Source organism: Suricata suricatta, chromosome 2, assembly GCF_006229205.1.
Source record: "Suricata suricatta isolate VVHF042 chromosome 2, meerkat_22Aug2017_6uvM2_HiC, whole genome shotgun sequence".
NCBI lineage: Eukaryota > Metazoa > Chordata > Mammalia > Carnivora > Herpestidae > Suricata > Suricata suricatta.
In genome coordinates this window covers 108,373,082-108,396,276 of record NC_043701.1, presented here as the reverse complement: position 1 = coordinate 108,396,276, position 23,195 = coordinate 108,373,082, and the positions used below count along the sequence as shown (strand labels likewise).

General features: G+C 40.4%; 1 protein-coding gene and 1 non-coding gene across 2 annotated transcripts; both read left to right on the top strand.

Moving 5' to 3' along the window:
* Positions 1–601: 601 nt before the first annotated feature.
* TOMM20 (translocase of outer mitochondrial membrane 20) lies at positions 602–18,526 on the top strand. Its single transcript, XM_029931487.1, has 5 exons — positions 602–836; positions 5,609–5,655; positions 8,031–8,112; positions 12,243–12,385; positions 15,717–18,526. Exons 1-5 carry the CDS (start codon positions 716–718, stop codon positions 15,759–15,761), a joined length of 438 nt encoding a protein of 145 aa, XP_029787347.1. The 5' UTR covers positions 602–715; the 3' UTR covers positions 15,762–18,526.
* Positions 1,206–1,340, top strand: LOC115286179. The gene has a single exon (XR_003905922.1). It is a non-coding gene; the product is annotated as a small nucleolar RNA SNORA14 (small nucleolar RNA).
* Positions 18,527–23,195: the final 4,669 nt, after the last annotated feature.

Below are 23,195 nucleotides of genomic sequence, written 5' to 3'. Positions count from 1 at the left end.
TCAACTTATAAATTGTTTAATGTCTTTCTAACCAAGGTTTTTGTCTTTCTAAACTACCATATATAATGTTTCCAGTGATTATAAGACAACTCATGTTTTCAATTTTCTTCCATCTCTTTTATCCATTATATTTTTCCAGGAATCAGCGTAATTTTCTTACACCCCTCACGAGACTATATTCTTTGACACTGGATCACTAGATTATGTTGCTCGCTGTACAGCGGTTTGTGACAGAACTTGAAAAGCAAATTCAGTTCAATTCAAACTAGTCACAGGTTGTCTATATTACACAAGAATAACACGAAGCATCTGTTACCAGTCCCTTCCATCTTTGGCACAAGCAAAGAAGTCAGCTACAAAGTCTTTTTGAGTATGTGACTGACGGCCACGCGCCACCTTCGCGACGTCACGCTCAGCGGCTCTCCCGGAAGTGGGAGGTCACTCGCAAAACGCTGACGCCAACGCACTCTCCGCCCGGAGGCGCCGAGGCGATTGCGCTTAGGCCCCCTGCGCAGGCGCAGAAGCGGCGCGGGAGCTGCTGTTCAGGCACTGCGGCGGACGCACCCGAGGGCCTCGCGCGGCTGGGGCCGGAAGTGCGTGCGCTCTGCCTTTTCGCGTCCCTCGCGGCGAGCGACCGGTCGCGGCGGCGCGGTTCGCTGTGAAGCTTCTCCGCCGGCCCCTACACCGCCGAGCTCTCGCTCTTGGCCGAGAGAAGATGGTGGGCCGCAACAGCGCCATCGCCGCCGGTGTCTGTGGGGCTCTTTTTATCGGGTATTGCATTTACTTCGACCGCAAGAGACGGAGTGACCCCAACTTCAAGAACAGGCTTCGAGAACGTGAGTGGGTCCCCTAGGCCCTGGGCCCGCAGGCTCTCCCCGCCTCCGCGTGCCTGCTCCCTGCTGCCGCGCGCAGGGGATATGGGGGGCGTCGGTGGTGCCGGGCGGCCTCGCGCCTCCCGGACGGAAAGAGGAGTCCCCGGTGCCGGTCCTGCCTCTGGGGCCCCCGCACGATTCCCTCCATTTTGGAGGGATGGTTTTTCCCATGTAGTGAATGCATTCTGGTTTGTGTTATGATTTAGGGGGCGAGGGGGGGGGCTTTTATCGTTGGCCTGTTTAATTCTCTTTTCATAACTCGAGAGTCCTGTGTTTTGTATTTTTCCGAAATTGTGCCTGAAAACTGGCTCCGCAAATCCAGCCGTATCGCTGCTGCATTCTTAAACCCTCTTGGTAGCTTCCCCGAAAATGCTTCCAAGATATGAGTGAATGCTACAGAAATTGCAGGGAAGTCCAAAAGGCTGCGCCTCTCCTGTGCCTCAGTCTTATTTCATACCTGCGACATCTTTTACCAGAGAGTTACAATGAGAGGTCGTGCCACCAAAACCACTGTGATCTTTGAATTTCGGAGGCCTCAAAGAGCAAGTGTGTAGCGATAAAAAAAAAAAAGATGTTTGTAACTTTTCTAGGTTGCTGAGTCAAAACGGTTTCTAAAATTAAAATTGAAATGTAAGTTATTAAAGCCCAGAACGGGGTTTCCGGGGTTCAGTAGCCCCACGTGGCCAGTGACCTCTTGGGAGTAGGAGATGATCTTGTAGCCTCCCCCGTAGGACATCGAATTCCAGCTGCCTTCTGTTTTAGAGGGAAGGGATACAGAGAATTTATTTTATTTACAGTTAGATAGACTAATGGAGAGGATGCCATTTTGGATTCAGAAACTCAGTTTTCCAGCCCCGGATTAGTCCCACGGCAGCTACATAATTTTGGGCTTTCCAAATCTTATTTTTCTTAATTGGTAAAATCAGGTAATGCCCCCTGCCTCTGGTGGTTCTTGTGACGATTGAGGTGTTTGCTTGAAGTGCCTGCCACCATTCCTGACCCAGAGAAAGCCCCTCCATAAATGCTGGCTGTAAACAGAACTAGACATTCAGATCACTTTCTTGTCATTTCAGTTTCAAGAATAGTTGGAGGGATGGGAGTGGTGATGTGGCTACAGAGATCTGTAAAGAATAATCCTTTTTCCTTTGGAAACACTGCAATCCTATTAGAATCCTTAAGAAAATGAAATTTTGGCTGAAGTAATCAATGATAAAAGCTGTCCTTTTAGACAAATTGAGAGATTGTTTTCAGAATCCCTTTTCCATTGTCTTCAATCCAGATTTTTTTTGTAGCCTTAGCAGTGGTCTACACTGATCTCAGTGGTCAGTTAGCTGAGTAGCCTGGGGCAACTGACTTAAAGCTTAGTTTCTCTCTTTTGTAAAATGTTAGAATACATACAGAGTTTAGTACAGTCCCTGGCACCTGGTAACTGACAGATGCTGAAGATTGTTTATGAATATAATTATTATTTGACATTTTCTTTAGGAAGTAACACTTTTATTCAGAATAATTTTGCAATCTGTAAGTGCCTGTTTTATGTGTGTTTTTAAAAGTAGATAAAGTCTGTTTTAACTTGTTAGGATTACGCAGTAGCACTAGGGACTAATTTCTAGTAAATATTGAGCCAAGAGCTGAATTTGTTGAATGTGTAACTCCATGGTTTTATAGTCTGTTACCATCTTTTCCTTTATCATAGAGCTAGTATTCTGTACTTATAAGGTAACACCCTAAATTGTCTTAGGAAACTGAAGCTAGAATCTTACTTGTAGAAATTTAAAGGAACTAATCCATCTTAAAATTGGTAATTGTATCAGTCAGACATTCAACAACAATCACTCCTCCTCTCCATCCTGTTTAAAAGAAAAAACCGTAAGATTGGATAGTAATGGAAAATAAATTCCTCCCTACTGGGTTTCATTATTTTTGTCATTTCTCATAAATTCTGGCTTAGCAAACTGTACATACTTGTTTATTCCACATACTTGTTTTGTTCATTTCTGAGATACCTTTTATTTTTTATGGGAATGTCTTCATGTCTGTTAGAAGGTAGAGGAGGAAAGGTAGAGCATCCCCCAAACTAAGAAGGCACTTTGAAACTGGAAAATAAAGCAGGTGACTCCATAGGTTTACAGTTTTATTCAGCATAAGTTACAGGGGTGGGAGGGCCATCAGAAGGTGATCCAGCCGCACAGTTATGCCCGGCAGATTACTTAGTCCCCAGCTTTTATAGATGAAGGGACTAGCTGGAGGGCACTGTTGCGAGATCAAAGGGTTCTTCTCAGGCATCTCTAATCTTTGCATTGACGTAAATGACAGATAATTAGATATTGTGGCACCACCCGTGGGAGGCCAAGAAAAGCCTTCTCGGGTCCTCACCTTGGGCCTTTGTAAGGTATGCAAATTGATCCCCAAGGGTTTGGGAACACAGAGTCCCAGGAGAGGTCATCCAGTGAGCTTGAGCGGGAGGGAAGGCCATACAGAATAAGGTTCGAGTACACGTGTTCCGAAGTTCAGCTGCTTGCTTCTGAATTGCCCCTCCACCATTTATTAGTTGTGACCTTGGTAAATTTTCTCAAGTGGAAATGCTAATCGTACCTGTCTTAGTGTTACTGTGAGGAGTTAGTAAGCCAGTTAGTATTTAGAATAGTGTCTGGTGTGTAGCATCTAAAACTTACTGAGTGCTTACCCTCAATATCTAAGTGTTCCTTTGTCTTCACGTCCAAGTCTTCCACTTCTCTTCTGGTCGTAGTAGTCTTCCTCCAGCGCTAGTGGTATTTAGGAATTAGTTAATATAGTATGCTATTCATTATTTTCTGCCTAACGACAGACAAATGGGGGACACCTGGGTGGCTCAGTTGGTTAAGGGTCTGACTCTTGATTTTGGCTCAGGTCATGATCTCCCTCTTCCTGAGATTTGAGCCCTGCCTGACAGTGCGGAGCCTGCTTGGGAGTCTCCCTTCCCCCACGTGTGTGCACATGCACTCTTTCTCTCTCTAAATAAATAAACCTTAAAAAAGGGGGGGGGGGGCTTTTCTTCAAATTTACATGCAAGATCAGCTTATTTAATCTATCTTGTTGAAACAGCTAGAATTGTATTTAAGCCTTAGGGTTGTAGCTCTTGTGTACTGGGGGGGGAAGAGGGGCTAGAGTTGGCCAGAGCTATGGGTGTGGTTAAATCCAGTTTTGTAAGGGTAGATAAGAAATTTCCTGGACCACAGTAAATTAACCCATCTCACTGCATTTAGGCAAAACAGGTGACTGCCTCTTCAGTCATGCACAGATTAGGCTTGGATTTGTAGAACACTAAGGTTTTCAGAGGACATTTGCTTGTTTTTTAAGGCTTTTGTTTCTCACAGTATAAAGAGTAAACATGCCTTTGCAGAGTTAGAGATTTGTTTGCCAAAGATCACCCAGGTAATAAGCATTTGAATCTTCCCTTTCTTAGCTGTGTCACAGTGTCCCATGTCACCGGTAGTGTTAATGACTAGTAATTTAGCACAACCCAGCTCCTTAGCTGAGGAGCTGGTACTGAACTGTCTCAGTACTGGATGCTTGCTGAGGTAGCTCATTACCAACTCCTCGTATGGCACACAGTAAACTGTATACGAATAAGAAATATTTTACATTCATTAACTCATTTAATCTTCACAGGAACTCTGTGAAGCATTAGAACCAGCAAAACTGGTTCTGAAGCAGTTTTCCATACAGAGAAAGGGTACTGTACATATGGGGTACAGGTGACTAACTTGCACAGGGTCACACTGGTAGTGAGAAGAGCTGGGGTATAAACAAAGATCGTGCTTCATCTTTGCCAGCACCCCTGCACATGGAGTACAGAATAAAATAGCAATTTAAGATACCATTGGTGTCCTTTATTGATTTGACTAATTGATGATTAAGATTTTAAACATTGCTTACTTCTGACCTATGTAATATTGCTTTTTCATATCAAAAACAAGACAAAGAAACAAAACAACTTTCAGAGTATAGGGAGAGGTTTTTTTTTTCCCTTTTAATTTTTTCCCAATGTTTGTTTAATTTTGAGGGAGAGAGACAGAACATGAGCAGGGGAGGGGTGGGGGGGGGGGAGACACAGATTCCAGCATTCTGAGCTGTCAGCACAGCCCGACATGGGGCTTAAACTCGTGAACTGTGAGCTCATGACCTGAGCTAAAGTCAGGTGACAATCAACTGAGCCACCCAGGTGCTCCAGCAGAGGTGCTTTTTTCTTAAACTACTAGCAGTAGTTAAGAATTTTGCAGTGGATTTCTGAACACTGCCCTCTCTTTTTTCCTATTAAGGAAATGTCAGATAGCTTTCAGCATGCAGTAAAGAGTAAATCTGTTATATTCCAGTTATAATACTTTCTAAGAGCAGTGACTTAATTCTTGCTTGTGTTTCATGCCCTGTATAGATTGGAGGTGAGGGACCTGCTCTGCTTGTGGTAATTAATTATAATCAACTGTTGGAATTGTCTCTATCTTGAAAATTGCTGATCTGGGTACCCCATACAGAAGGAAAAAGCTCTTGCCTAGAAATGTCATATTGTCCATAGCTCATTGAGCAGAACTATTTATATGACACATCCTTGTGATTTGTCAAGGTCATACAGGATCACAAGGATTTGTGATACTCAGGAATCTTTTGCAAATAGCATGTATGACTGTCAGAGCAGTTTGACTTCTTTTGATTCCCATTTTAATGATGATAAAATGAAAACATTCCATGTCTTTCAGGAAGAAAGAAACAAAAGCTTGCCAAGGAGAGAGCTGGACTTTCCAAGGTAATGCTCGATCTATTTTTTTGTTTGGGTCGTATAATAAATATACTTCATAGATCACTTAAAATACGTATTTTGAGAAAGCTAGCTGATAACAGGCATTGGTTTTTTTGTTTTAAAATATAATTTGTTTTTGAAATAGTTAACTCCATTCAACTGCAGATTATCTGGTCCATATTATTTCCCCTATGTTGGCCTTCACCGCAGACAACTTATTACATTAGCAATATTTAAGGGGCAGTAAGACGGTAGTCTCCAGAAAACAATTCTACCAAAAGGTTCAAACTTTCTCACTCAGCTGTTCAGAATATGGGGCGCCTGGGTGGCTCAGTCAGTTGAGCGGCTGATTTTGGCTCAGGTCATGATCTCACAGTCTGTGGGTTCAGCCCCGCATCAGGCTCTGTACGGACAGCGCTGAGCCTAGAACCTGCTTCGGATTCTGTGTCTCCCTCTCTCTCTGCCCCTACCCTACTCGCTGTCTCTCTCTCTCTCAAAATAAAGACATAAAACATTAACAGAATCATACAGTACAATGTTAATTATTAATTTTCCTTCCTTCAGCTTCCTTTAAAAGAACCACATGCTGTTTGTTTCTAAAGTTATATGGGATTATTCATACCCACTGATCCAGAATTCCACAGTGTGGCAAATTTTTACCTTGGTGTAATATGTACACGTAGATATAAATCTTTTTATTTTCTTCTTTTCATAGATCCTGTACATGATTATTTTTAACGACTACATAGGTTTCTCTCTTGGTAAAAAAAATGTTCTGTGACATGTGTAAGAAAAGTAAGTAAATGTTAGTCGTTGTGCATATAGCTTTTCTTTTTTATTAAAATTAGTTCCATTGCTTGGATTCCCAGGACTTGGACTACTGGATCAGTAGTGGTTCTTTTTAAAGCAAGTTGGAAAAAAAGAAAATACTAAGTTGGGGCAAGGAAAACTAAAATTTGTAAATGTTATATTCTTTTATTTTGATACAACTGAGTAATCACAACACAGCTAGCAGGCTTGACATGATGATAGGGAAGTGAAACTGAGAGGCAGCCAATTTGTTCTATTATGTCCAGACTCCCTTTTTGAAATATGTAGTATGCTCATAATATTTCAGTAACCTTTTCTTTCTCAGGACATGGGAAAGTAGGTATAGACACATGCACCCATGTGTATTTTTAAATTCAGGTATAATCACATTCTTGCCTGTGCTGGGTTGGCTGATGAAAGATGCCTCTACTTTCAGAAAGTTAAGTTTTCTGTGTGTATGTTGGTAGTGAGAATGTATAAAAGTCAGGAATCAGAAACTTCCAGTAAAAGAAGTCTAGGTTTTTAAATAAAACAGGCCTTTTTCTTTTGGTTGTTTGTTTATTTTGAGAGAAAGCATGATCAGGGGAGGGGCAGAGAGGGAGAGAATCCTAAGCACATTCTGTGCTGTTAGTATGAGTGAGGCCTGATTCGGGGCTTGAATTCACAAACCGTGAAATAATGACCTGAGCCAAAGTCAAGAGTCAGATGCTTAACTGACTGAGCCATCCAGGTGCCCCAAAACAAGAATCTTTATTAGCATGTTTACATTTTTTGAAAAGACCAGTCCTGGGGCACCTGGGTGGCTCATTCAGTTAAGCAGCTGGCTCTTGGTTTGGGCTCAGGTCAGGGTTTTTGGCTATCTCAGGGTTTGTGGGTTTGAGCCCCGCATCAGGCTCTGTGCTGAAAGTGCAGAGCCTGCCTAAAATTCTCTCTCTCTGCTCCTCTGTCCTTCAAAATAAATAAACTTAAAAAAAATAAAAAGGTTACCTGTAGCTGGTAGCATTATATATTACCATAGTCTGATAATAACGTAACAAACTACATGTCCAAACACTTAATAAAGCTGCCTGTAACTGTAATAGCAAAGAAATGAGAAATAGCTCAAATGTCTGAGAAGATCATGATTATGCAACCATAGTTCTCCATAGAATATTTTCCTGCCATTTACATGTAATCTTTCAGATGCATGTAAAGTCTATTCAAAATATGGGTCAGAAGAACAGTTGATTATGGTTATATGAAGATGTATAATGGGATCGAAATAGTATAAATAGTAAATTGCATATTTTATGGTCTAGATCATTGTACTTTTCATTTTTTACTTTAAGTTTGATGCACAGCTTTCTAAGAACTGTAATTTCAATTAAGTCAGGAAGTTATTTTGTGTTCATTTTAAATGTAGATACTAAACTATAATGCTTGTGAATATTGAAGGGTAAATTTCTTTTTCTCATTTTTTTGTAATTAGCTATTCCGTTTTTTGTTGTTTTTAGTGGCATGATTTTCTGTGTATTAGTTATATCCTCAGCATAATTTTGGTATCATGTATTAAATATTCTGTTTCCAAACAGCTACCTGACCTTAAAGATGCAGAAGCTGTTCAGAAATTCTTCCTTGAAGAAATACAGCTTGGTGAAGAGTTGCTAGCCCAAGGTAATAGTCATTAAAAGACTAGGAAACTAGAATGCTTCACACTAAAACAAATTTGTGGTGGTAAGGGACTTTTTGTGTGTAGTACAGCAGCTGTTAAAAAAGATATTCTAATATTTCAAGACAAGTCACTTAAAAATGGGAGGATCATTTTATTTAAGACTGGCTCTTGGAGCACCTGGGTGGCTCAGTTGGTTAAGTGTCTGACTTCAGTTCAGGTCTTGATCTCACAGTTCTTGAGTTCAAGCCCCATGTTGGGCTTTGTGCTGACAGTTCAGAGCAGAGTCTCTGTCTCCCTCTCTCTCTCTGTCCTCCTTTTTATAAAGATTCTTTCTGCCCTTCTCCCCAACTAGTGCATGCACTCTCTCTCAAAAAAAAGAAGACTGGCTCTAGAAATAAATACTTGTGGGTTATCTTTGTCCGTAATATGTTTTGAGGGAGTTTTAGGTTTACTTGATATATGACATAGAGAATGTTATCTTTACAAATGAGGTTATTTTTTTAGCAGTTTAGAGACTATAGCCTAATTAATATATAAATAATAATTGGAAGAATATGATCTAGGAATATGCATCCTCAACTTCTTCATCTAATCTTTAGGTCTTTCCCAGTATTTAAAGGAAGGAATAAGTCATATAATTCTCATAGAAGGTTAATTTACCTGTCAGGGTCACACAGTGAGTTCATGGTGCTTGATTTCAGGACCAGTGAACTGAATCTGCTCTAGAATTTAGGCTTTGTGCATTATGTATTCAATTAAGAATTAAGAGTTATTTTTTTATGGGCTCCTGGGTGGTTCAGTCAGTTGAGCATGTCCTGCTCTTGATTTCGGATCAGGTCATGATCCTGTGTGTGAGATTGAGCCCTGCCTCCGGCCCTGTGCTGACAGTGCAGAGCCTGCTTGGGATTCTGTCTCTCCCTCTCCTCTGTCTTTACCCTGCTCATGCACATTCTCTATCTCCTTCCCTCTCCCTGTGTCTCGGTCTCTTTATCTCAAACTAAAAACAAAAGTTCTATTTTAAAACGTTACTATTACGAAGTTAAAATGATCATGCTGACAAATTAAAAACTATAGTAATTTAGACTCTTTTTTTTTTTATGTTTCTTATTTATTTTTGAGAGACAGATACAGTGCGACCCGGGGAGGGTCAGAGAAAGAGACACAGAATCTGAAGCAGGCTCCAGGCTCTGAGCTGGCTGTCAGCACAGAGCCTGACGCAGGGCTCGAACCCACGAACTGTGACATCATGACTTGAGCCGTAGCCGCTGCCCAACCGACTGAGCCACCCAGGCGCCTCAGTAATTTAGAGTCTTTTTTTTTTTTTTAATTTAAAAAAAATTTTTTTTAATGTTTTATTTATTTTTGATACAGAGAGAGACAGAGCATGAGAGGGGAAGGGGCAGAGAGAGGAGGACACAGAACCGGAAGCAGGCTCCAGGCTCTGAGCTAGCCATCAGCACAGAGCCTGACACGGGGCTCGAACCCACGAACGTGAGATCTGACCTGAGCCGAAGTTGGAGGCTTAACCGACTGAGCCACCCAGGCGCCCCTAGAGTCTTAAATGTATTTGTAAATTTTTAGTGTCAAATTACCTTTTATTTCAAAAGTAGCTTTGATGTAGTAGTTATTGATAAAAATGGCATCAAGTGTCAAGTTTTTTTTTTAATGTTCGTTGCTATATCTCAGATTTAGATAGTATTGAACTATACCATGTAGGTCACTTGTGGATTTTTTTAAAAAATTTATTTTAATGGGAAGAGATTAAAGGTTTTAGGTGATGGTGATGTTTTACTTTTTTTAACTTTTTTTTATGTTTTTTTTATTTTTGAAAGAGAGAGGGCATGAGCAAGGCAGGGAAAGAGAGAGAGACAAAGAATCCTTAGCAGGCTTTAGGCTCTAAGCGGATAGTACAGAGCCCGACATGGGGCTTGAATTCACAAACCGTGAGATGACCTGAGCCAAAGTTGGAAGCTTAACTGACAGCTACCCAGGCGCCCCTACAGTTATTCATGTTTCTTGTTTTCTAGTCATTTTTTTGCTTTTTCCTTAAGAAATAATGGTCTTATTTGGATGATATAGTAGGCTGATAATATTTATAAATAAAAGTGGAAATTCCTTCCTAGAAAATAATTTTGGCTTTTTTACCCCAACTCAGTAAGAAACATGTGATATTTAATCATCAGGTAATAGTAAAGCACTTAAATCCTTATAGGGCTCATTTGAGAGGCTGTATTAGCTGCACAGAAAAATCTACATGGATAGGGATATCTGTCTAAGGTTATAGGTTGTATTTCGATTTGTGCAAACAAATTCTTAAAATTTTTGATGCTCATATGTCTATCAAAATTTTCTCTTTCTCCTAAAACATAATCTTAAATTATTTTACTTTTAGTTCAAATTACTAGAATATAGTGCACTCCTAATTACTTACATTTGGATTATTTTGTAGATCCATGTGTTGTGGCCATCTGTCTAACTTAATTGTTAGATCCAGATTGAGAAGAACAGTAACTTAGTGGTTGAGGGGGAAGGTCAAGGAGGGACAGGGAAGAGTTATTTTTCTACCCAAGTTTATGTTCCCCACTTTAACACCATCCAGAGGGTTACTTAACTGTGCCAAGCTGCTTTTCTTCTGGTGGAAACTACCAGTCCAGCTCAAGGTTGAAGATGGTTCGAATTAGAGGAAAAGTCAGCGTCAAAGTAAGCCATGTGAAGGCATTATTGATTTAGGCAGTGAACTTCATTGGTTGGCATGGTCTCCTCCATCTAGGGATCTTCCATAAGCATATTCTGTTAAACTGAGCCAGATCTCTTCTTGAATGGGCTTGCCTTGAATGGGCTCAGGTCTACAAATTGTAGAGTGGAAATGGTTTCACCTGTGTTGAATTAGTTTGGTTGGTCATTAACTCTTTGTAGTCTTTTTAGAAATATTAGAAGGCATTTCAGGATACCCTGTGTTCTACACATAACACTCCAGTAGTAGCTTTATTTCCATTTATTTATTATACATTTTTTTAATGTTTGTTTATTATTGAGAGAAAGAGAAAGAGCATGAGCTGGGAAGGGCAGAGAGGGGGAAACACAAAATCCAAAGCAGGTGCCAGGCTCTGAGCTATTAGCACAGAGTCCGACACAGGGCTCAAACTCACAAATTATGAGATCGTGACCAGAGCCAAAGTTAGAAGCTTAACCAACTAAGAGCCACCCTGGCTCCCTGCTTTATTTCCATTTAATAATCAGGATTAATATCCCCAGGCAAAGGTGTAGTCCCCTATTTGCCTGTAAATTCAGTGCCCAAGTGGCTTAATTTCCCGTCAGTGGAGTCATGTGTCCTCATGAAAGTCAAAGCCCAGGCTGGAAGACCTAAGCCTTTTTCTTTATATTTTAGAGAGAACATGAGCAGGGGAGAGGGGCAGGGAGAACAAGGTAGAGGTGGGTGGAGAGAGAGAATCTTAGGCCCCATGCTTAATGCAGAGCCTGATGTGGGGCATGATCTCACGACCCCTGGGATCATGATTGAGCCAAAACTAAGAGGTGTTCAACTGACTGAGCTACTCTGGCGCCTCAGTCTTGTGTATTTTCTATTTTAAATACTTGATTGTAGAGTTCTGCTTTCTTCAGTTTGAATACCTCAGTCTTTAGATTTTCTCAAGTGAAAATGTTAAAGCAGGCAATTCCTCTTCATACACCATTCTTCAGTCACTTATTTGGTCATGTTCTTATTCAGGGTCAGAAAACATGGCAGGATATGCAGGAGTTTTCCATGGATGCATGGACTCTTCCTAGGGTTTTTCTGGTATTTGCATGTGATAACATTCAAATAGTGTAAGGGATTAGTGTAAAGCGAATTTGGCTTCTTTTCCACCTTATACTTCAATATTTTTGCACTTAATTTCTCCCCTTCTGTATGTGTTTTGAAGACACTTCTATATCCGTGTGTGTGATCCGAGTCATTCTTTTTCATGATTTCATAATATTCAGGAATATGAAGGTACTGCAGATTATTTCCAGGTTTTTACTTCTGTGAATTTTTTGGTCATTATCACTTGGAGACATAGTGACGGCTGTAAGTTGAATTTTTGACCAAGGCGTTGGCTTTCCAGGTCACATTACTTTTTTGTAAATCTTCCAGGTGAATACGAGAAGGGCGTAGACCATCTGACAAATGCAATTGCAGTGTGTGGACAGCCACAGCAGTTGCTGCAAGTGCTACAGCAGACTCTTCCACCACCAGTGTTCCAGATGCTTCTGACTAAGCTTCCAACAATTAGTCAGGTACGGAGTTAAAATGTTAAAAAAAAGTTGAGTAGAATTTGCAAAAGAAATGTTATAGGGACATTGATATTTAAAAAATAGTGAAATCATAAAGGCCATTTTTACTGTTTTAAAAACAAAAATTAGTCTAGTGAACATGAAGAAATTCTGAACTCATTCTTGGGATGAGATTAGAATTTGAGATACCAGTACTTGAAATTTTTCTTCCCTACATTTGAGTGAGTGGGCATAAGATCTATTCATTGTGCCTTTGCAGATCAGAAAGTGTGTCTTGGGTGCATGGGTGGCTCAGTCAGTTAAGGGTCTGACTCTAGATCTCAGCTCAGGTCTTAATTGCAGGGTCCTGAGTTCAAGCCCCACTTCTGGCTCCATCCTGGGCATGAAGCCTAAACTAAAACAAGAAAAGTGTGTTTCATAGCACTGAATCTCAGGCCTTGGTATTCACATAACAAAATTTAGACCCGTCTCTGCTACTTTCTAAAACTAGCTTTCTGCCTACTCTTGTGAGCCCGTGCGTTCAGTGAAGTGGCCTGGCGGAGGACGGAGAGTTAAAGTGGTACAGACAGCCTGCAGCTAGATCATAAAGGATTCATAGACTGCCTCTGACTTCCCTCACTTGTCTTAAGGCCCCAGTGCCTGTGCTTTTGCCAAGGTGGGCTTGAAGCTTGGAGCTATTTAACTATATCTCCAAACCTGTACTGAACACAGTACCATATGTATAAAAGATCACATATAACTTATGCATTCTGTTCATATTTAATATTTTCCAAGCAACTGAAATGAGTCTGTTTTTTGGAATAGTTTGTTTATTCATGTATTATTTTCCATAGTTGGTGTGATAAAAAAAGTAATAAAATGACTTGTTCGTTCTTCAAACTGATCTTTGTTCAACTAGTTGGGGGAGAGACTAGAAAGAAAATAAAGGTCCTGAACATTTAAGGGAAAGAGTTGAAAAAAGATTTGGTCTTAGTCCTTCTATTTAGTCCTAGTGTATCTGTTTCAGAATCCTCTAATAGTGTCTGCTCTTAGAAAGGCAGCATAGCATAGTGCTTTTGGAAGATTGACCTGAGAGTGAGGTCTTTTGAAATATGGATGAGTTTGGGATGAAGCCTGAATTCCTGAATTCCTCTCTCTAAAATGGCCTCATTGGGGCGCCTGGGTAGCTCAGTTGATTGAGCATCTGACTTCAGCTCAGGTCATGATCTTGCAGTCAGGGAGAATCTGTCTCTCTCTCTCCCCACTAACTCTCTGTCTCTCTACAATGAATAAATGTTAAAAATTAAATAAAAATGGCCTCCTTTACGCAGTTAACTTAATTCCTGTTATCTAGACATTTTCAAATGCTTATTTTGGAATTACTTTCTTATGTGATGACTGAGCTTTTTCAGGCAAAAAGGGGAAAAGTTTGGAGGATAGAATGACTATTAAAGCGCTAATCAATATTCCTCGTTTATGTGGGTGTGAAAAGAGATTTTAAATTCTTTTTGGTTTTAGTTATATAATTGACTAACTTCTAAAACAGTGACGTCATTCCTCCTTTATTAATTTGAATTTTGAAATGGGATTGACTCAGTAATCATTATTTTCTTTGACAGTGTTTACAAGTGTTAAATGTTGAAATCTTAGAATGGGTAAACTTTAATAAGATTTGATTCTTGGACTGCCAAGGACGTCCTTTTAAAAATTGTTTGGGGGGCCACCTGAGTAGTTCAGTCATTTAAACAGCTGACTTTTGATTTCGGCTTGGGTCATGATCTCATGGTTTGTGGGTTTGAGCCCTGTGTCAGGCTCTGTGCTGCCAGTGTGGAGCCCACTTGGGATTCTCTCTCTTTGCTCCTCCTCTGCACATGTGTGCTTTCTCTTTCTCTTTCTCTCTCTCTCTCTCTCTCAAAAGGATAAAACTTTAAAAAGATTGTTTTTAATTGAAGTATTGTTGACACAAAGTGTTATATTAGTTTCTTGTCAACAGCTTACTGATTTGACAGGTGTACATTATGATCTGCTTTTCCCACAGGCATGGTTACCATGTGTCTCGTTACATGATCGTGGGCTGTGCTTGTTACCCCGTACTTGTCATATGTCCCTGTGCTGCACTTGTTATCCCCGTGACTCATTCATTTCATAACTGGGAACCTGTGCCTCCCACTCACGCTCATTTTGCCCTCCGCCCCCCCCCCCATACCTTCTGGCAACTGCCAGTTTGCATTTATGGGTCTCTGCTTTTTTTTTTTTTTTGTTCATTTGTTTTTTTAGGTTCCGCATGTAAGTGAAATCAGATTGTTTTCATCTGTGTCTGACTAAATTCACGTAGTATAAATACCACCTAGGTCCATCCATGCTGCAGTTAGCAAGATCTTATTCTTTTTTATGGCTGAGTAATAGTCCACTAAGTTATATATATGCCACTCTTTATCCATTCATCCATTGATGGACACTCCGTTTTCTTCCATATCTTGGCTGTTGGAAATATTGTTGCAGTAAACATAGGACTGTGTACATCTTTTCAAGTTAGTATGTTCATTTTCTTTGGATAAATAACCAGTGGAATTACTGGATCATATGGTATTCCTATTTTAATTTTTTAAGGAACTTCCTTACTGTTTTCCACAGTGCTTGCACCAATTTACGTTCCCACCAGTAGTGCAGAGCGTTCCTTTTTCTCCCCATCCTTACCAGCACTTGTTACTTCTTGTCTTCTTGTTTCTAGCCATTCTTATAGGTGTAAGGTGATATCTCATAGTAGTTTTGATTTGCATTTCTCTGATGATTAATAATATTGAACATCTTTGCATGTGTCTGTTGGAAAAACGACTATTCAGATGCTCTGCCCATTTTTAATCAGATTCTCAGATTTTTTTTCTTGGTGTTGAGTTGTGTGAGCTTTTATATATTGTGTATATTAATTCCTTATTGGATATCCCACTTATGAATATCCTCTAATTCAGTAGGTTGCCTTTCATTTTGTTCTTTTCCTTTGCTGTGTGAAAGTTTTTTATTTTGGTGTAGTCCCAATAGTATATTTTTGCTTTTGCTTCCTTTGCATGAAGATGCATACTTAGAAAAATGTTGCTAATAAGGCCAATGCCCAAGAGATTATAGTCTGTGCTTTCTTCTAGGAGTTTTATGGTGTCAGGTCTCATACTTAGGTCTTTAATTCAGTTTCGTGTTTACTTTTGGGTATGGTGTAAGGAAGTTGTCCAGTTTCATTCCTTTGCATGTAGCTGTTCAGTTTTCCCATTACCATTTGTTGAAGAGACTGTCTTTTCCTTATTGTATATTCTTGCCTCCTGTAAAGAACATTTAAAAATTAAAAATTTTTTTTCTTTTTCAGAGAATTGTAAGTGCTCAGAGCTTGGCGGAAGATGATGTGGAATGAGAAACCAGTGTCAACATAATCTCAATTAAAAATATTTTTTAAATCTTAACTCAGAAGATGAGCAGCTCTGGGGGAATAAGGGCAAATAGGCTGGTTATGGACTGTCCTACACTGAAATCTACCAAAGTTAATTTTTACTTTGTGTAGATCCATTTGTCTGTTTTATTTATTTTTCCCAGTGAAAAGTGTATTTCGATAGAAATCTTTTCATCTTATAAATACACTACGAGTTACCGAAATATCTGGATTTATTTTATTCCTAAAATGTGCAATTAAGATGTACATAAAACATCACATTACTTACATTAAAAATACTCAGTGCTTAGTTTTGAAAATGTAGGAGAAAGCTGAAGAATGCACGTTTTTTAAAGCTAGTTCATTTTGTTCTACATAAGAGAATTGGATGGAAACTTGCTTTATCAAAACTAAGCATTAAAATCTTTGAGAGATCATTTCTTTCCTTTTAATCTTTTAAATACATGAGATGTGCTGCTGTGCTATATTAACCCACCTCTGTGTGTATTTGTCTTGAAATGTTTTATTCCAATCAGTGGGCTTCATGTGTTAAGGATATTTATCTCCTTGTATTTTAGATGTATGTAGTTGCAGTAGCACTGGGAATTAATCTGTGTACATCCTTAATCTAACTGTGAGCTTCACCGATTACTGTCTACCCTCTTTCCTCATTTATAAATGAGGGAATTGGTCTGCTAATTCAGAGAAGTGTCCCTTTTAGCTTTTGATTCATTTGGTCTATTTAGGATCTTCAAATCCACCTTCTGAAATGTTTGTTTGGACACCTAGGCCTTGCATTTTTTTATACTCTGAATTTTGCATGCTTGCCTGACTTAGTATTTCTGAGTTGATTCTTACCCCTCCCTTTTTTTTTTTAAAGCTCTAACTTGTGCTGATTTTCACTGAAATCATACGGTTCTGTCACCACTCTCATAAATCTGAAACTTTTAGGGTAACTGGGATGATATGCTTGTAAAATGTCTGTTCCCCTTTGCTTTTATCTTCAGTGTATCTCCTTAATCCTCTTTCAGTCTGATTCATTTATCTCGCTATGATGAGAATAAGGTATAACCTTGTAACTGAAGACTTGAAAAGAATGGAGGTGTTCTCAAGATAGTGACATGTTATCTGCAGTCACAGATCCAACACTGGGCCTAAGAATAAAGATCCTTGGTACTTGCTGTCATCTGTTGAGCTGAGTAACAATTCCTCCCTGTATAGGTTGCCTTTATTCTGTCTAAAAATCTGGAGAGATCCCAAAGATTTTCCTAGGTACCAGACTTTTTATTTTGTTTTACTCACAAATTTTTCTTACCTTTGGGGTTTTGTTGTGGCTGGGATATGAAGGAAAGCGTTTGGAGTATGGTTCTAAGTTTTTGCCCCTCTGGACAACCCCTCACCCTTTGGCAGATCACATTACATCTCTGAACTTACCCCCTAGTATTCTCATCTATAAAATTAGAATGTCAGACTGGGCCACTCAGACATTTAAGGACTCTTCCTCATGTACCTTCCAGGTTTGTGATCCTAAACCCTTAAACAGTGTGCTTTTATTTTTGATAACACCCTGTGTAGTCTTCTGTGGGGATAGGGAGGTGACCAGTGCAAACATGCTGGTTGGTCAGTTTTACTACTAAGATCCCAAATCCAAAGCAGCACAGTGGTGTTTGGTCAATGATTGAGCACATTGGTAGGAAACAATCTTTTATCCTGTGCCCACCTCAGCCAGATGGAGTGTTGAGGTCAGGGCTGTTCAGGATATAGGTCAGAATTAGCACATATGGGAGAAAAGCAAGGGGCAGGCAGCTCGGCAGGGGAGGAATGGACCCAGAGAAAATTAAGGACCAGCTGGAGGAGTGAGGGGTCAGCTTAGCTGTGGGGGGCACTATGAAGGCTGTATGCTCTGGAGGATTCTGTAGTTGGAGCTGGGTATCAGTTTTCTGGAAAATAATCAGCTTTGATCTAATGCTTGTTGAAAAGGTTGTTACCTTCCCATTAGAGCTGATTACCCTGTCATTTTCTTTCTTAAATGACAGTTTTCATAACAAGTGTCACTTCTGAAAGATGGTCATTTTGTTAAAAAAAAAAAGTCAAGGTTTTCCCTAGACACATAAGTGCCGAACACTGTTTCCTGTCTAAAGTTTTAAATGGTGATTGAACCAGGCCGGCAGTAGGGGTGATGTTGGCCAAATGGTGCTCAGCCCAAGATTTAGGTAGAGTGGTGACAACCTGAGTGTGCCCACATGCTAATGTTGCACTCTTGGGTAAGGTCTTTGGAAATGGAAATATATATATTCGTGCACGTTGGTGTGCTTCCTTGGGAAAGATCAATTTTTCGATTCCACAATTGGTACTTAAGGTGAAAGCACACTTAAAATGGACTTACCTCACAGTGTCCTGCTGTCCTGTTAACAGATGACTAGAACTTACATTCACACTGAACTTTACCATGTAAAGTACATAAAACCTGGTACAGTGGCCATAGCAGGCACTCCGTAAATGTTTGGGCCCTCTTACCTTTCAGTACGTTTTTTTTTTAAACCGTATTTTTGCTTGCTTTTCTGATGTTGAACCAACTGATGGACCAGAGTATTAATGAAATACTGCAGAAGAGAGTTGAAGAAATTTGGTATATGATGACAGGTATTAACACAAAATTTGTCTTTGTTGTAACATTAAAAAAAACACGCAGTTTTATTATTGCTTGTGCCTCAACTGTTTTAAGTGAATATTAAAGGGCTTGGAGAACATTTTTGCTTGGTGTGTATTTGCAGAAGTGAAATCTGAATTTGATGACTCACTGTGATGGTGGCTGTCTCTAGGTTGACATCCCTTAGAGAATGTGGACAGTTGGGTGGCTCCTCCCAAGACGGGGCACATTTGCCTTTGAGTGCAGATCCTAGGTTAAGACCTCTGCTTTAAAGTCACTGGTGAGGAGTCTTTCTGTGTCGTGACTTCCCAGCTTTAGCAGGTATCTGGAAGGATTGCTAAAGCTCATCACTGGGTGGCAGGTCTGACCCAGGAGTACATTCTCAGTATTTCTTTTTTTAATTAAAATATTTTTAAGTAAACCTTACACCCAACTTGGGTCTCAAACTCGTGACCCCAAGATCAAAAGTCATATGATTTACCAACTGAGCCACCCCTCGTTAGCATTTCAAATGAGTTCCCAGGGTTTGGTGATGCTGCTGGTGTGGGGCGTGCTGGGAATGTTACAGCAACAGTGGTGATGTAGATCACACGGATGGGATTTATTACAGGATAGCAGATGTCCGTGTCGCAGATGATGTGCTTCAGCACTGTACTCTGAAACCGAGATGTGTAGTTAAAAAGCGAACTAACTGGGAGTAGAATGTGGTGATTTTAAGAACACCCAGTACTCATTCGACAATCTGACACACAAAGACCATCAATTACCGATTTTATGTCCAAGATAAGCCAGTCCATTTAAATGTTAATTTTTAGGATTTTTTCCCCCATAAATAGTCCATTAACTAGTCACATAAGTTAAGCAGAAATTACATTCCCTGGGGCACCTGGCTGGCTCAGTTGATGGAGCATCCAGCTCTTGATGTAGGCTCATGATCTTACGATTTGTGTGATAGGGCCCCATGTCGGGCTCTGAGGTGACAGGGCAGGGCCTGCTTGAGATTCTCTCCCTCTCAGAAGAATTAACATTTACTAAGCATTTTGGCTGTAAGCTCTAAAATTTCTATATATGTGTCTGGGCAAATCAAATGGATTTTTTCCCTTTTTAGATAGAGGGTCTCCAGGACATTTTGTGATGTAACTTTTCCCTTCACTTTTAAAGGCTACAACTGTCCTGGAAACCGTCCAGGAGGCATTGCAGAGGTACTAAATGCTCGTTTAATTTCCTCTGGTATTGCTAGAGGAGTCAGTACTTTGCACTAATACGGATTCAGAAGCTAGGAGTGGAGGGTTGGGGGAGGAAATGAGGAAGACGCTGTGGGTCAGCTGGAGCTTGATCTGATAAAGAGGACTTGGTGTTCAGCAGTGCCTCTGCGTGTTCTGTGCCAGTCAGTGACCGCATTCAGGGAGAGAACGATCCCACAGGATCTCCACGGAGCTTTCAGAATTCACGTAGCCTGAGGAAGTGACGAGACTGAAGTGAGCTGGCCTTTGTGAGGTGGGCATGTTTGAATCTGTAAAGCAGATGCTGTCTCTCGTTTACCCAGAGTGGTGCACAAGTCCCTGGAGAGGGTGGACGTGCTCGCTCGGTCACATACATGCAGTTGCTCATTCTCCTCGGCATTTGAGGGACAACTTGCTGGTCTTAGCAGAGACTGATTCTTGTAAACAATTCTATCTATGTGCCGTTTTCATAGAGCCCTGCACTCCTTTCCAGAAGCGTCCCCTGCAGTTAGGACTCCAGGAACAAGTATAGAAGGCCAGCTTGAATGAGCATAGGAAGCGACATTTGTTGGCTCATCAGAAAAAGTAGGTACAGCCTTTCAGATTAGTGCGCTTCCCAAACCCGACAGCCCCTCCACGTCTGCATCTCCGTGTGCTTGTTTGTTTGCACTAACAGACTTCCTGAGAGAGGCTGGAGCTCCAGGCCCACGTGAAGGAGGACAGAAACCCTTCCTTGCTCTAGAATGTATTCGCTCAGACTCCCTACATCTACAGTAGTCGTTCCCCTCTCACAGCTTGAGAAAATGGCCCCGTGTTGCATGGTAAATGGAAGATTCAAGACCCCCCCCCCCACCATCTTTATGACATATGATTTATAAATTAAGATTTTGTATATTTAAGATGTGTGATGTCAGTGGACATGAAATGATTCCCAGTCAAGCTAATTAACATATCTGTCACCTCACATGATTACTGGTTTAGGCATGTGATGCGAGAATACTTAAGATCCACTCTCTACAGGGGTGTCTGGGTGGCTCAGATGGTTAAGTGTCCAACTCTTTGCTCAGGTCATGGCCTTACAGTTCGAGTTCAAGCCCCTCATTGCGCTCTGTGCTGACAGCTCAGCAGGGAGCCAGCTTCAGAATCTGTGTCTCTGCCCTTTCCTTGCTTGCCTTCTGTCTGTGTCTCTCAAAAATAAATGAACGTTAAAACTTTTTAAAAAAAATCTCTATGCAGATTTTAAGTATATAGTACATTAACTATATAGCCCCCATGCTGTCCATTAGATCTCCAAAACCTAACTCATAACTGAAAGTTTGTGCTCTTTGTTCAACATTCTCCCATGTCACTTACCCCCTTGTCCTTGGCAATCGCCATTCTACTCTTCCCATGAATTTGATTTGATTTAAAGTAATCTCTATACCTGACCTGGGGCTTGAACTCCCAACCCTGAGATGAGGAGACACATTTGTCTTGACTGAGGCAGCCAGGTACTCCACCATGAGGTTTTTTTTTTTTTTTTAATGTTTTTAATTTACTTTTGAGAGACATCGCGAGCAGGGGAGGGTCAGAGAGGGAGGGAGACACAATCTGAAGCAGGCTCCAGGCCCTGAGCTGTCAGCACAGAGCCTGACTTGGGGCTCGAACCCACGAACTGTAAGATCATGACCTGAGCCAAAGCCGGATGCTAAACCGACTGAGCCACCCAGGCGCCCCTCTACCATAAGTTTGATTTGTTTAGATTCCATCTATAAGTGAGATCATGGTCTTTTTGTTGTAGGCTTATTTCACTTAGCATAATATCCTCCAGGTTCATCCATGTCAGAAATGGTAGAATTTCCTTTTTTTTTTTTTGGTGTGTTTTTAAAGGTTATTTGTTTTGAGAGAGAGTGAGTGGGGGGAGGAGCAGAGAGGGAGAGAGCAGGCTCTGCACTGACAGCCGTGGGACTCAATCTCAAACCGTGAGATCATGACCTGACCTGAAATCAAGAGTTGGCTGCATAACTGACCAAGCCAGCCAGGTGTTCCAAAATTTTTTTTTTAAGGCTGAATATCTACACTTCACCACAAACACACAGCTGTCACATTTTTATTTATTCATTTGCCCACTGACAGACATTGAGCGTATTCTCATACCTTGCCTCTTGTGTACAAGGCTGCACAAGAGTGCAGCTATCTCTTTGAGATAACGATTTCATTTCTTTGGGACATACACTCAGAAGGAGGACTGCTGGGTCATGTGGTAGTTCTGTGTTTAAGTGTTGGAACCATCGCCATATGGTTTTCCATAGCAACTACCCCGCTATGCATCCCCACCAGCAGTTTCAGGTCATGGGCTCCCTTTCTCCACATCCATGCCAACACTTGCCTCTTTGACTTTGAAAATAGCCCCTCTGTCAAGTGTGAGGTTATACTGTGGTCTTGATTTCAATTTCCCAGATGGTTTGTGATGTTGAGCACTTTTTGGCCATTTGTATGTCTTTGGGAGAAAAATGTATGGGGCCTTTGCCTATTTTTAAATTGGGTCATTTTATTATTTATTTATTTATTTATTTATTTATTATTAAGTTGTAGGAGTTCCTTATATTTTGGGGGGATATTACCCTCTTTGATGATAGGTGGTTTACAAGCATTTTCTTTCATTCCATTGATTGCTTTCTCACTTTGTTGGTTTCTTTTGCTGTGCAGGAAGTTTTTTACTTTGATACGGTCCCATTTATCTTTACATTGTAAACATTATGAAACTATTTAATAACTTTGCTTTCAAAATTCTAAATTTCACCTTTACAATTTTTCTTACAAAATTCTAAAACCAGAATTCTTTTTCAAATCTCAAACATTTTTGTAGATTTATTTTTGGTGTTTTGCTTTCTTATTTTTTAAAAATTTCTTTATTTGGGGGGGGGTGGGCAGATAGGGGGGAGAGAGAATCCCAAGCAGGCTCCACACTATCTGCAGAGCCGGACATGGGGCTCAATCTCCTCAACTGTGCATGACCTGAGCTGAGATCAAGAGGTGGATGCTCAACCCACTGAGCTACCCTGGAACCTTGGTGTTTTACTTTTTTAATTGCAGTATTATTGACACAACGAAGTTATATTGGTTTTGGTTGTACAAAATAGTGATTCAATAATTCTGTACATTGTGCAATGCTCACCATGGTGAGTATAGTTACTGTACAACATTATTACAGTATTATCGATTAATCCCTTTGCTATATACTTTTTATCTCAGTGATTAATTATCTCATGACTGGACGTTTGTACTTCTTAATCCCATTCACCTATTTCTCCATTCCGTGACCCCTCTCCCCTCTGGCAACCACCAGTTCTCTGAATTTATGAGTCTGCTTCTAGTTTTCATTTGTTTGTTCATTTGGTTTTTTAGATTACACATGTAAGTGAAATCATGGTATTTATCTTTCTCAGACTTATTTCACTCAGCACAATATGCTCTAGGGCCATCTATGTTCTCACAAATGGCAAGATCGCATTCTTTTTACGACAGTAATATTCCACTGTTTATATATATACATATATACACCAC

Excerpts from the sequence above, each read along its gene's own strand:
- TOMM20 (XM_029931487.1), top strand. The coding sequence starts at position 716 with ATGGTGGGCCGCAACAGCGCCATCGCCGCCGGTGTCTGTGGGGCTCTT. Across the intron at positions 5,656-8,030 it reads AGAGAGCTGGACTTTCCAAG|CTACCTGACCTTAAAGATGC; the intron begins GTAATGCTCGAT and ends GTTTCCAAACAG. Across the intron at positions 8,113-12,242 it reads TGAAGAGTTGCTAGCCCAAG|GTGAATACGAGAAGGGCGTA; the intron begins GTAATAGTCATT and ends TAAATCTTCCAG.